Source organism: Vulpes lagopus, chromosome 5 (assembly GCF_018345385.1).
Source record: "Vulpes lagopus strain Blue_001 chromosome 5, ASM1834538v1, whole genome shotgun sequence".
NCBI lineage: Eukaryota > Metazoa > Chordata > Mammalia > Carnivora > Canidae > Vulpes > Vulpes lagopus.
This window is the reverse complement of record NC_054828.1, coordinates 14006710-14019544: the sequence shown is the minus strand read 5'-3', so window position 1 is coordinate 14019544 and position 12835 is coordinate 14006710. Positions and strand designations below refer to the sequence as shown.

At 42.8% G+C, this 12835-nt stretch overlaps 1 protein-coding gene across 3 annotated transcripts in view; it reads right to left on the bottom strand.

Moving 5' to 3' along the window:
- The window catches only part of LARGE1 (LARGE xylosyl- and glucuronyltransferase 1), a 522915-nt gene that overhangs the window by 221004 nt on the left and 289076 nt on the right, over window positions 1-12835 (bottom strand). For all 3 annotated transcript variants that reach the window (XM_041755794.1, XM_041755793.1, XM_041755792.1), the window contains exon 6: window positions 3273-3444. In XM_041755794.1, coding sequence (XP_041611728.1) covers window positions 3273-3444 — 172 coding nt within the window. The remainder of the gene's footprint in view (window positions 1-3272; window positions 3445-12835) is intronic.

The following is a 12835-nucleotide window of genomic DNA, read 5'->3' as shown; positions in this document are numbered from 1 at the left end:
GAGTCTAAGCCTTTACTAAAAGGCTTCTTACTAGAGTCTCCACATAATGGATTTAGATGAGGGAAATCTCATAGCGCCATTAAGGAGTCAAGCATATGTGATCTGAACACAAAAGCCCCAGATAACTTGCTGTTGTAAAACAGAGAAAAACGAACAAGGCCAAACTGCATTAGTGTCACTCAAAATGTTTACGGTGAAGGATGCCAACTGTAATTGCCTTTAAGAGATGAGAACTCTCCCTTTTGGATCAGAACTTTCTATCTGCGCCAAGGGGCTTTCTTCCTGTTCCATGACCTGGCTTCTATTTGTTACAGTTTAGAAAAAAATAATTACAAAAAAAAAAAAAAAAAAAAACCCTCAAAAAACAAAAACACAAAAAAAACAACCTCCTCCAAAAGAGTACCATATGGAGAAGAGGAGAGCTTACTTATTTTCCTTTCATCTCCGTATTTTCCCAGAAAAGTTAGAGTGGGCATGGGAAAACCTCAGATGTTTTTATACTCCTTTGCTGGTGATAGATAAAAATATAAGGCAGCCTGCCTTGTTTGTGGGCGCCTTGAAGGCAGGTGCTGTGTTCTCGACAGTTTTAGGTAACAGCAGCATCTAATATATTCTTCTGCACAGCAGGGACCTAACAAGTGCTAGAAATAAACCAATAAAAGAATAAACAAATAAAATGCAGCTCATTAACTCAGTTGCTTCCATTCAAGTGCCCCATCCCTGTCCTGACCTTGGCCCATACACTCTGCTCTGCCCCAGTATCCCAATCCTTGGGCGGCTCCCTTTCCACAGATGATATTGGGGAATTTAACACCACGATTATACTGATGTTGTTACTGGCTTCAGAACCCTACCAGCACTATGGCAGGTCCTGGCTGGCACAGAATAAATGGGATCTCCTAGCTACAATGCAACAATTAGTGACCACCTGTTTCAGTGATTTTGCTAAGTTAGACTTTCTCCAGGGAGACTTGTAGCTTTAAATGCAAATTGCAGGTTGAGTTTCTGGGCAAACAGACTGATATGGGAGTCAGCATGCAGGAGGTTAATTTAGGGAGCTATCTTAGGAAGGGCATCTGGAAAGGGAAGGTAAGAGGACTGGGCAGGGGGAGAAATCCAGCTGTGAGGGGGGATCTCCAGGGAGTGTTACAGCAGACCCTGCAAGATTCCACATTCCCCAGGATGGGGGGTATGGCCCCGGGCATGTGACTTCACCTGTGGCCTACACCAAGGGACTAATAGTTGATTGCCATCTGCAAGTGGCACTCCCAGCAGCTGCAGTAAAAGTCCTTTATTCCTAAAGGGGAATGTGGGCATTAACTGCCCACAACCACTTCTCTCAAGCAAGTCAGAGCATGATGACTACCTCCTCTGTGATGCCCTCCCAGCTGCCTTCTCCGATCCCCTCCAGGAGAAGTGGTAACTTTCATTCTTGCTCATCTCTTTATTTCCAGAGTCCAGCATGTCAGTGACACCCAGTAGAGATGCAATAAATGTCTGCTGAATAAACACATCACCGAATACTCGACATGAGCATGAAAATGGGAGTATCACAGAATTATTTTTTAAAAAACTGTTCCCCAAGGTTGCCTGAATGGCTCAAGTTAGTTGAGCATCTGACTCCTGACTTCAGCTCAGGTCATGATCTCAGGGTCATGAGATTGAGGCCCACATCAGTCTCTGTGCTGGGCAGGGAGTCTGCCTGGGATTCTCCAGCTCTCTCTGCCCCTCTTCCCTCATTAAAAAAAAGAAAAAAAAAAACAAAAAAACAAAAAACAAAACCAAAAACCTATTCCCAAGGAGTTCATTCAATGTAGTCAGAAAAACAAGCAGAAATAATAGGGGAACTTGACAAGAGATGTACACGGAAGTCGACAGATATGTGCATTCTGGTCTGAACTCTGGGAAGAACTCTAACTCTGCATGCCTTCAGCTGCAGTTTCTTTGTGAATTGAAAGGACAGACCCCAACGCTCTATGAAGACACAGAGCTGAGACACCAACTCAGTCTCAAAAGTTTTGCTAAATGATGTCTTTCTTAGTATCATTATTGACATGGGTAAGGAAAGTTTAAATTTTGATCCTGACAAGGGAAAGAGTCTGAGGGTCAGGGTATCTCCCCCATGATAGGCTGAGGACTTTTTTCAATTAACCTGGAGCTAAGAGATTCCCCCTCCATCCTCTCACTGCTCCATCCTGGCCAAAGAAGCAGGCAGAGACTTGAGTAGGTAAGGAATTTACTCTTCTATCCATGAATGGAAACAGAAACCAACTGGAATATCTTATAATTTATGAAAATGTGGTGATTTTAAATCACTGAGTAGCATTTCACCTTCATAGGATAAGGAGCTACAGGGAAGCAGCAGGAGAGATTTTATTTTATTTATTTATTTTTTTTTAGCAGGAGAGATTTTAAACAGAGCCAGAATGAGATTTTTAAAGAGAAAACTAAGAAATAAAAAAAAAATCTTACTCCCAAATTTATCTCTCACTGCATTTGTTTAATATAGAGAAGAATTTGTAAGGATGCAATTTTAAGGAAGACATCTGGAGGGGGGATTAAAATAAAAGCCCAAGATTTGTGCTAACTTGTTACTTCTCCCATGTATCCGTGCCAGAGTCAAGTACACCTACCAGGCTCACAATTGCTCACCACATCATCTTATACACCCTGAGGCAGTGACAAGAGTTACAATAATGGCTAAGAAGAAACTAACCAGACAAGAAGGAATGTCTTATGACATTCTTATGAATTGAAACTTATATACCTCCTTAAAAAAATTATAAGCCAAAATATTAATGAAAGCAAAAGCCCTAAGAACAACAACAACAAAAGGCCCTAAGTACATCTCCCAACACCATAATCAATACCCCTCTCTACGCCTTCAAAGGCCTTCTCAACAATCAAAGCATCATTTGATTAAAAAACAAAACAAAACAAAACTGATAAATGCAGGTAAGTCAACACTCAGTTATCTGCACACAAAATATACACATTTGACATTCATCTTTTATAAACCATCCTAAATTGGGTTCTTCCTGTGAACACAGACTACCTCTTCATTTACTAAAGAAACAGACAAATTCCAGTTTGATACGAATGTGTTTCAAATACCAGTAGGGTTGATACTTAACTACATTTCTACCTCCTGTCCACTTCATTAGCATGAACTCATTAAGCATGGACCTCACTCACATTTAACAAAAAATACAATCACTCTTCTTGGCCTGATGACACCTTCAAAGATACCAGGAGAAATGGACTATGATTACCTTTGAACTTGTGAAACACGGCCCACAGCTCTGCAATGTCGGTCGCAAAGGTGATATCCGTGTCAAGGACAATGACCCTCTCCAGGTTGGCAGGAAGAGTCTTGGTCAGGACAAGCTTCATCAGACCATAAATGCCAGAGTAGTGTTTGTTGGGGATCCAAGATACTTCAGACTACACCAGGCATGGAAGAGAAGGAGTAGAAAAAAGGGGGAAAAAATAAAGAATCATTACATTCATTTTTTGCATAAGCATTATTAAACATTATAAATAGTGTCTGGTACATAAAAAGTATTCAATTAAAATTTGCTCAGTAAATAAATATTTTCTTCAAGATTTATGTAAATTTCTAGTTTGGCATGTGAAGTTTATTGGAAGAAAATGCATCTGAATCAAGCGGAAGCAAAAGCAATATTTATGAAATAACTATTATTTGCTAATGCTAGGCTCGGATTTTTTTAAATAAAATTTTTATTATAGAAATAATATACGCTTGTCAGAGAAATTAAAAATATGTTATAAAAATAAAAGTATAAAAATTGGATCATAATTTTTTTTTTGCAATGAAAACAGTACCTAACTATTCCTAGGTAGATCTATTTCCTGAAATCACATTCTGTTTGTCATTAAAGATTGCTATCTTAGTGTTGTTGTTAAAGATTATGCTTATCTATTTTTTTTTTTGAGCTGCAATTGGGCCAATTAGCATTGCTCCATTCTCCTGGTTCTCAAGCATACCAGACAGACCTGATCCTGAGCTATGCAACACTCTTCACTAGGGAGCAAAAGACACAGCCACAGATGGTAATGAACAGCCAACAGAAAGCCACCACTGAAATCCTTGTACGATGTAACAGGACTACCAAGGTCCCACACATGGGTAGATCTGTCAGAGAGCCACACATCTCAGTATCACCTGGTATGCAAGACAAGGTTGAAAATAATATAGAATACCAGCGTGCTGAAAGCTCTCAAAGGTACAGGACATATATGAAAGTAATGATGGATAGGGACCCAACCTAGCTACCATGGGAAGCCTCCACGAAAGCCAAACCACACTTATTCCCAAAAAGTTACCACTGATAATGGAACTCTTCAGTGGAAAATGTGGCCACCCTATTGAGAGTCCAAAAAACATTCACCCCTTTTGTCCTTATAATTCCATTCTGAGGTCACTGTTCTAAAAAAAAAAAAAAATCACATTTAAAAATGAGAAACCAGTTTTATTCCTAAAGATGTGCATCACCATGGTATAAAAAGAAATAGAAATAATCCAAATGCCCCAAAACTGGACAGTTAATTAAAACGTGCTTTTTAAAAATCCGATAACATACTATTTAATGGCTATGAGCCATGTAGATTAAGATGTACTAAAAAAAAAACCTTTCATGTGATGCTAAAAGAAAAAAGGCAAGTTTTAAAATTACTTTTGCTTAAAAATCATTATGTATAATCAAACAACACGAAAGCATATCTACCCAAATTTATGCAGAAAGAAGAAACAGAAGCATGTATCAAATTACTAATAATGGTCATTCTGGAATGATGGGTCCCTCTCTGAATAGATAGATATGTGTACACACCCCACACCACACAGATATTTCAGCACACTTTTCAACTTTTCAAAATGAGCAACTATTATCATTATAAAGAAAAAACTAAGAATACTTAGCCTTCTTTTTAAACATACCAACATTGGTGATGGTGGGAAAACAGGCACACAGAAGCTGCCTTGAGGAAAGCTATGACAAAGGACCCTTGCGGTAACTAAAATGATCCACCCCATCCCTCAAACCCACTTTGTGTTCTGCGTTTATCTTCAGCTTGTTTGAAAATAAAATGTCAGCTACTCCTTATCCTCAGTTTTACAATGGTCCTTTCAATACATGTGCAATTTTAACCAGAAAAAAAAAAAAAAAAAGAAAGAACATAAACTGATGGATATAACTGGTCACCACATGTCAGTTTTGGGAAAAGAATCCCTGACACCATGTTCCCGGGCAGCATGGAAAAGGGAAAGCAGAACCAAAGCCAAAATCTGAACCCCAGCCCCATACAAGGCAATGGTCTCTCTAAGCCTCAGTTCCTTTCCCTGTAAAGTGGAGATGATACTTATATCACATGGCTCATGTAAAACTCAAAGGAGATGGAAGGATTCAAAGGTTTGGTGCACAAAGGACCCTCAGCACACAGAGGCTCCCAGCCTTCCTCCTGATTCCCCCTGAGCTTGTCAAGCATTTAGATGGCCATGCCTCTCTGATCGCATTATACTTAAGGGGGGCAGGGCTCTGGGGTACAACACAGCTTTAAACTTCAGATTCTGGAGTCAGGCACCACATGGAGTCAGATTCTGGTGTCACTTAATTGGCACATCACCTTGAACAAGTGGGTTCGGCCTCTCTGAGAGTCTGTCATTTACAAAAGGCAGTTGATTCTACCGCTTGTAGCACTGTATCAGTCAGGGTGTGGGTGGAAGCGGCACACTCAGACTGGGTAATCTGAGGGAAATGGGGTGACAGAAGAACGATTTACTGAAGTGTATGCATAATTTAGGGCCAGCAGCAAGGAAACATGTGGCACCTGTGAAGACGGAGAGTAAGGGGCTATTCTCACCCAAGGCCAGAAGGGCTGCTGCCAACTGCTGCTGGAATCTGGAGACAGTGGCCATATGAATGAGCCACCAGGCAGGAACGGTGAACTCTGGTAGAGGGTCAAAGCCAACTTGTAGCAATCTCACAGGATGGAGTATGGAGAGGCATCTCATTTAGCCTCTCTCCCCTCCTAACCCACCCATCTCCCTCTAGGGCGCCCCCTGTGCAAACCCAAATGGAAGCAGATGGAAAGTGATCTCAGAGCCATGGCCCTGTGAAGTGGCCTCATGGGGCACAGAGTAGGGCAGAGAAGGCCCAGAGAGCACTGGGAAGGGCAAACCAAATACAACCAGCACAGTCACTCAACTAAACGAGTGATGGCAAGACCACAGCTCAATGCCTTCTACTGAACAGGTGCAAAATGCTATTATGAGAAGGTGCTGGGTGGGCAAAAATGGAAGCATGGACAGGTAGGCTGGGTTGGTGTGCAAATGGAAGGATGGACAGGCGGGTAGATGGACAAGTGGTACAGGAAAATAAGTGATTTGTCTACAATCCCTCAGTGAGGCATGCAAAGCTCCATTTAGAACCTGCTGAGGGAAGGTCTGCCTCCCTTTGGGGTTAGCATCCTAACTAGCCATCAGCTTAGATCTGAGGGCCGGGGGTTCCTTGCCTAAGAGCCTCCAGTGGGCTTTAAAAAAAAACTTCCCTCATGAAAGCTCCAGCCTTTGGAACTCAGCTCTGCATCTTCTCTCCCCTGAGAATTGGCTTGAACTGAAGCTTGGCAATCACGGGTCCACACTGCAGAGCTGTGCTATTTAATCAGACCTTTGATTAACTTATTCATCTATTTTGGTTACCATCAAAGCAGGAGAGCTTGGTGAAGACTGAACACCAGAGCGTTGGGTTGAGCCATCTAATTAGATTGCCCTGACTCTAGGCTTTATTTTTAACACACATGTGAGGCACTCAGATGCATCACAGAACAGTAGGACGACAGGAATAAATTAATCTCAACATGAGCCCAGGCTGGAATGTCGCCCCAAGTCCCCGACTTAATACATAATCAATTAAGTCAGAGTGTTCAATTAGAGGTAAAGGAAGCATTTGAATGAGTTTGTATTCAGAGAGAAAACCCCAGAAAGAAAACTGAGGAATCTAGGGGGGCGGGTAAAGAACGTGTGGTAAGAAGCAGATACATTTATTATAAATGGCTCTCTCAGAAGTACAATATAATATGCCTCCCACCCCTGCCTTAGTCTAATCCTGCTCTTCTTTCAAGCCTTGGCTTAGAAAGCACCTCCCCAGTCGTCACCTCCCCAGGGCCTCAGGCTGGGCAAGGGCTCCTGGAGCAAGCTGCTTCCCTTCCTCTAGCACAGCACGCTCTCACGCTGTGTCTAATTTTCCATGTCTCTCGCCAGCTCTGGGCTGGAACTCCCTGAAGCAGGGACGATGTCATTTTTGCTGTGGTAACAACACAGTCATTACTCAAAAAATGTTTGATGAACGTGCATGACTGCAGAGTTGGCCAGGCCTGGGTTTAAATCCTACCTTTGACGTTTCCTGCAACCAGCAGCAGAAACATCCATAACTACTGAAGTCCAGGGTCCAGACAATGCAATGGAAGAAGCATGGCTTGTTCCACCCCAAAGCCCGGGCTTTAACACCACCAGTTCCATCATTTTACCTCTGTGAGGCTTTGTTTTCTCATCTGCAAAATGGGGGCTTGGAACACTCATTCTGCAATACTGCTGGGAGAATGACAAAGCATCCAGCCTGAGGGTGGACACCAAGCTGGCCTCTGCAAAGGCCATTCCTCTTCTCCCGGTGATAGTCTGTCAGCACCGTGGATGCATAGATGATTCAAGATGTTGGACTTGATAAAAGCAGGAAATGATGCTATCTTTGATAGTAAAGGGGAAGTCAGGAGTGAAGATGGTTTTGTCAGAGGAAAATAAGTCTCTCATCATCTTTCCCTAGGATCCTTATATAGATTATTTTTTAAAAAGATTTCTATTTATTTGAGAGACAGAGACACATACACACACACACCGAGAGAGGAGGGGCAGATGGAGAGGGCAACCAAACTTGGCACTGAGCATGGAGCCGGACTGGGAACTCAATCTTATTACCCCAGGACCATGACCTGAGCCTAAATCAAGAGGTAGATGCTCAACCGACTGAGCCACACAGCTGCTCTAGCTTTTTTTTTTTTTTTTTTTAAAGATTTACCTATTTATTTGAGAGAAAGAGAGAGCACGCACCCAGGTGGGATAGAAGGAAAAGGGGAGAAAGAGAGTCTTAAGCTGACTCCCCACTGAGTTTGAAGCCCTATGCGGGGCCTGATCTCAAGACCCTGAGGTCACAACCTGAGCCAAAACCAAGAATTGGTCGCTTAACCAACTGCAGCACCCCAGTGCCCTTCTTACCTAGATTATTAACAAAATCACAAACTAAGATGTTGGAAATTTAAGCCTCCTCTGGTAGATCTCCAAATTGGACCGTATACCTTTTGGGACAGTCTCTTGGTGCAACCCTTACTGGTACCAAATCCCATTTCTACCCTGTAATAAACTCCAGTCCAGTCAGGAACATTAAGCCATGGGGTCAACAGAAAGAAGACCATCCTGAGAGGCACATTGCAGAAACCTGGAGGGTTTAACCCCAGAGCATCCTATAAGATGACAACACCTGGCAGAGCAATAACCTAGCATGTTCTTCATCACTATGAACACACCAAAGGGTTTATGTAATTAAAACAATAATAAAAATGAAAGTTAGGTTTCTTTTAATGGACAATTATCCTTGCAATGGTTGTTAATAATTCTAAGCAGGATGTTCTAAGATTTAATTAGCAAAAATGCAATCGTGCTCAAAAATCCTACCTAATGCACTTACATAAAGGAGCGTAAGCAATCCCAGGTTTTCAGGGTTTCTTTGCAGAGTAGGGAGTGGGTGATGCTCTCAAGCGAAAATTCACCTTCCCCAAACTGTCAGTTCCTCAGCCGACAGACCCCAAGGGGAGTTTCTATGAAGTGCTGCAAGTGATTTTAGGGTTCATCTGATGCTGGGTGGTCCACAGAGAAGTTACTCAGAAAACAGGACCAGGGTAGTAACCTGGGGATGGAAGCACAGGGTGTGAGGAAAGTGATGTCTCAATGCGATTGATGCCAAGTTGCCGACCTTTGATAGACAAGAGAAAGACCGGAAGAAGGGCTGGTTTTATCAAGGAATGGTGCACATTTCTTCTTGAAGATGTTGGCTTTCAGGAGGCACTGGGATGCCCCATTAATGGGAACAGTAGAAAATATCATCTAGCTTTTCCTGAGTGCTTCCTGGGTGCCAGGCAATGCCTTCTGAGCATTCTGCTTACCATTTTAGCTACCTTTCCTGCACCCGCCCCACCCTGCCCCAAGTCTACAGGTCAGGTATTACTACCACAGCACATGAAATCTGGGGAATGAGGACCCAAGCGTTTCCTTCTTCTATCTCTCAGTCCCCAGTCGGAGACATTCTACTTTGAAATGATGAGAGTGTCTCTCTCTCCTCCCTTCCCACTGCCCCTGGGCCCAGGTGTGCTCTTCACTCCTCTGGGTTCCTGTATTGTCATGACTGAGCCTGTCTCCAACCAAACCTTCATTCACCAAGGAGCAGTTTTTCATGGCAATTAGATATGAGGACTCTGGAGTTGGGTATTCCTGGTTTCTCGGTCTTTCTGAACCTGAATTTTCTCATCTGTATAATAGGGATGATAGTAGCATATCCTGCTCTCTTCCTAGGGAGTTGTTTGTTGTATTTATAGTCTGTAAGCTTTCCTCCATCATCCTGGAAATATTTATTGCTCAAAATAGACTTCTCACCCACATCAACATTTTCCTGTGGATTACAAATCACCTTGACACATTTTTAAAAATTAAAAAAAGAAGTCATCCTAGCTGCAGAATGTTCGAAAAGTCATTTGCCTTTCATGTTGTTTCAGAGTGGTCGTCTTGGCAACCAACCTGTATGTTCAGAACATAATTGTTGAGAAAGGAGGGTGAGGAGCTCGGTGGGGCGGGGACTCTGGGAGATGCCATGGAGGAGGACCACAGAACAAGCACGAGCTCGGGTGTCTGGCCAGGCTCTAAATCTGGCTCCACCATCTCAAGACTGGCAAGCTCATCTCTCTAAGCCTCCACCTTGTCACCCACAAAATAGAGAAAATGATACATATCATACAAGGTTTGGAAAAGTATTAAATGAGGCAGGAGAACTAAGGTGCCTGGCATAGTGCCTGCCTCATGGGAAGGGCTCAATTTCTAAAATCCAAGCTTTTAAACTGATTAACAGCGTGCACTCTGGAGTCTGACTGCCTGGGTTTGTATCCCAGTTCTATCATTCACTAGCTAGGTCACTTTGGGCAAGTAATTCAACTTGAATGTACCTCGCTTTTCTCATCTGTAAAATGGGCATCTCTACAGTGCGTACTCCATAGGACTATGAGATTTCTGGTGCTATATAGAAGTACTAGCTATTTGTTATTCATTGTTTATATTAAAGATATTTAAAGCAACAGGAAAGATGAGATTCATAACTATAAGACAGAGTCCTCTGCATTTGCATTACCCTTGCCAGCAACAAAACAAAACAAAACCCCCCAAAATACACTTTTGGTCTGTTGGGATCATTTAAATAAGCATTTCTAGAACACTTAATGTGGGCCAGGTACCAAAGAGAGGCTAGGGACCAGAGTCCATGATGAATAAAACATAGCTGATGCTCTCGAAGTCTATGGTTTACCAGATATTCATTATCCAATCCTGCATAATAAGCTACTTCAAAACACAGCAGCTTAAAACAGCAATACTTATTTATTATCTCACAGTTTCAGTGTCAGCGATTTGGGAGCACATAAGCTAGATGGTTCGAGCTCAGGATTTCTCATGATGTCAAAGTCAAGATGTCAGTTGAAGCTGCAGACATCTGATGGTTGGGATCGGCTTCTAAAATGGCTCATGTATATACACATGGCAGTTGATGCTGGCTCCCCAGAGGAAGCCTTAGCTCCTTGCCACACGGCAAACCTGGGACAGCTGCTTGAATGTCTTTACAACAGGGAAGCTGGCTTCTCCTACAGTGAGTGATCAAGAGTGAGCAAGAGGGCAGCCCGGGTGGCTCAGCGGTTTAGCGCTGCTTTCGGCCCAGGGCGTGATCTTGGAGACCCGGGATTGAATCCCACATCAGGCTCCCTGCAGGGAGTCTGCTTCTCCCTCTGCCTGTGTCTCTCATAAATAAATGGATAAAATCTTAAAAAAAAAAAAAAAAAAAAAGAGTGTGCAAGAGAGAAACCAGGGTGTTTTTTATGGCTTGGCCTCAGAAATGACACTGTATCATTTTTGTAATGTCTTCTTGGTTATACAGATCAGCCCTATGCAACATGGTTAGGTACTAGGCGAGGGTGAGAATACTAGTGAACAGGGATTATTGGGGGACACTTTGGAAACTAGTTGCCACATTTGTAATTCTAGAATGGTATAAACTGGATTAAGCTGTATTCTGAGTGGATGTATAATAGCTGTCTAGTAGAAGTACAATTAAAGAGGAGAGGAGGGAGAGTAACCAGTTAGAGATGTTTGTTAGAGATGAGCTTTAAATTTGGTCTTAGAAAATGAATTGAAAATTGAGTTTCTCAGACACTGAGAGAAAAGCAGGATAGGAGAGAGATTATCATCAGTGAAGGCACACAGATATAAACAATTGTGTGTGTTTATGTGTGCACATGCATGCAATAGTCTGATAAGACTAAGGTAAAGCCTGGGATTGGAAGTGATAGAGAAGAACACGGAGAGGCAGGAAAGCGTCAAGTATTGGAGCATATTGTATACCATGCCAAAGAGCACTGTACGATGTCCCAAATGGTGGGAAGAAAGAAAAAGGTTTTCACTAGCAAAGAGACAGAAGAACCTTGACTGCATGTTTAGAATATACTCTAGCAACCTATGGAAGGAAGACAAACAGAATACAGTTCAGGGGCATCAGAACCTTGGAGGATGTCTACAGAAAATGCAGATTCCCAGGCACCTGGGTGGCTCAGTGTGATAAGCATCTGACTCTTGATTTCAACTCAGGTCATGATCTCAGGGTCATGAGATCGAGCACCGTGTGGGGCTCCTTGCTCAGCTTGAGATTCTCTCTCCATCTTCCTCTGGTCTTCACCCCATTCACATTCTCTAAATGAATGAATGAATGAATAAATAAGGGAAGGGGAGAAAATGTAGATTCCCAGGATCCACACCCAGAAGTGAGGATTCATCAGGCCTGGGGTGGGGCCCAGAAATCTGCGGTGTTTTTTGTTTTGTTTTGGCAATCCAAGAAATACTCTTTTTTAAAAAATTTTTATTTATTCATTCATAGACACAGAGAGAGAGGGGCAGAGACACAGAGGGAGAAGCAGGCTCTATGCAGGGAGCCGATGTGGGACTCGATCCCGGGTCTCCAGGATCACAACCCAGGCTGCAGGCGGCGCCAAACTGCTGCACCACTGGGGCTGCCCAAGAAATAGACTCTTTTTTTTTTTTTTTTTAATTTTTATTTATTTAAGATAGTCACAGAGAGAGAGAGAGAGAGAGGCAGAGACACAGGCAGAGGGAGAAGCAGGCTCCATGCACTGGGAGCCCGACGTGGGACTCGATCCCAGGTCTCCAGGATTGCACCCTGGGCCAAAGGCAGGCGTGAAACCGCTGCGCCACCCAGGGATCCCAAGAAACAGACTCTTAACTATAGAGAACAAACCAATGGTTACCAGAGGGGAGGCAGGTGGGGGGTTGGGTGAAACAGGTAATGGGGATTAAGGAGTGCACTTTTCGAGATGAGCACCGGATGCTGTACGGAAGTGCTGAATCACTATATTGTACACCTAACGTTACACTTTATGTTTACTAACTGGAGTTTAAACAAAAACATTTTAAAAATTAAAAAAACAAACACACACCTGT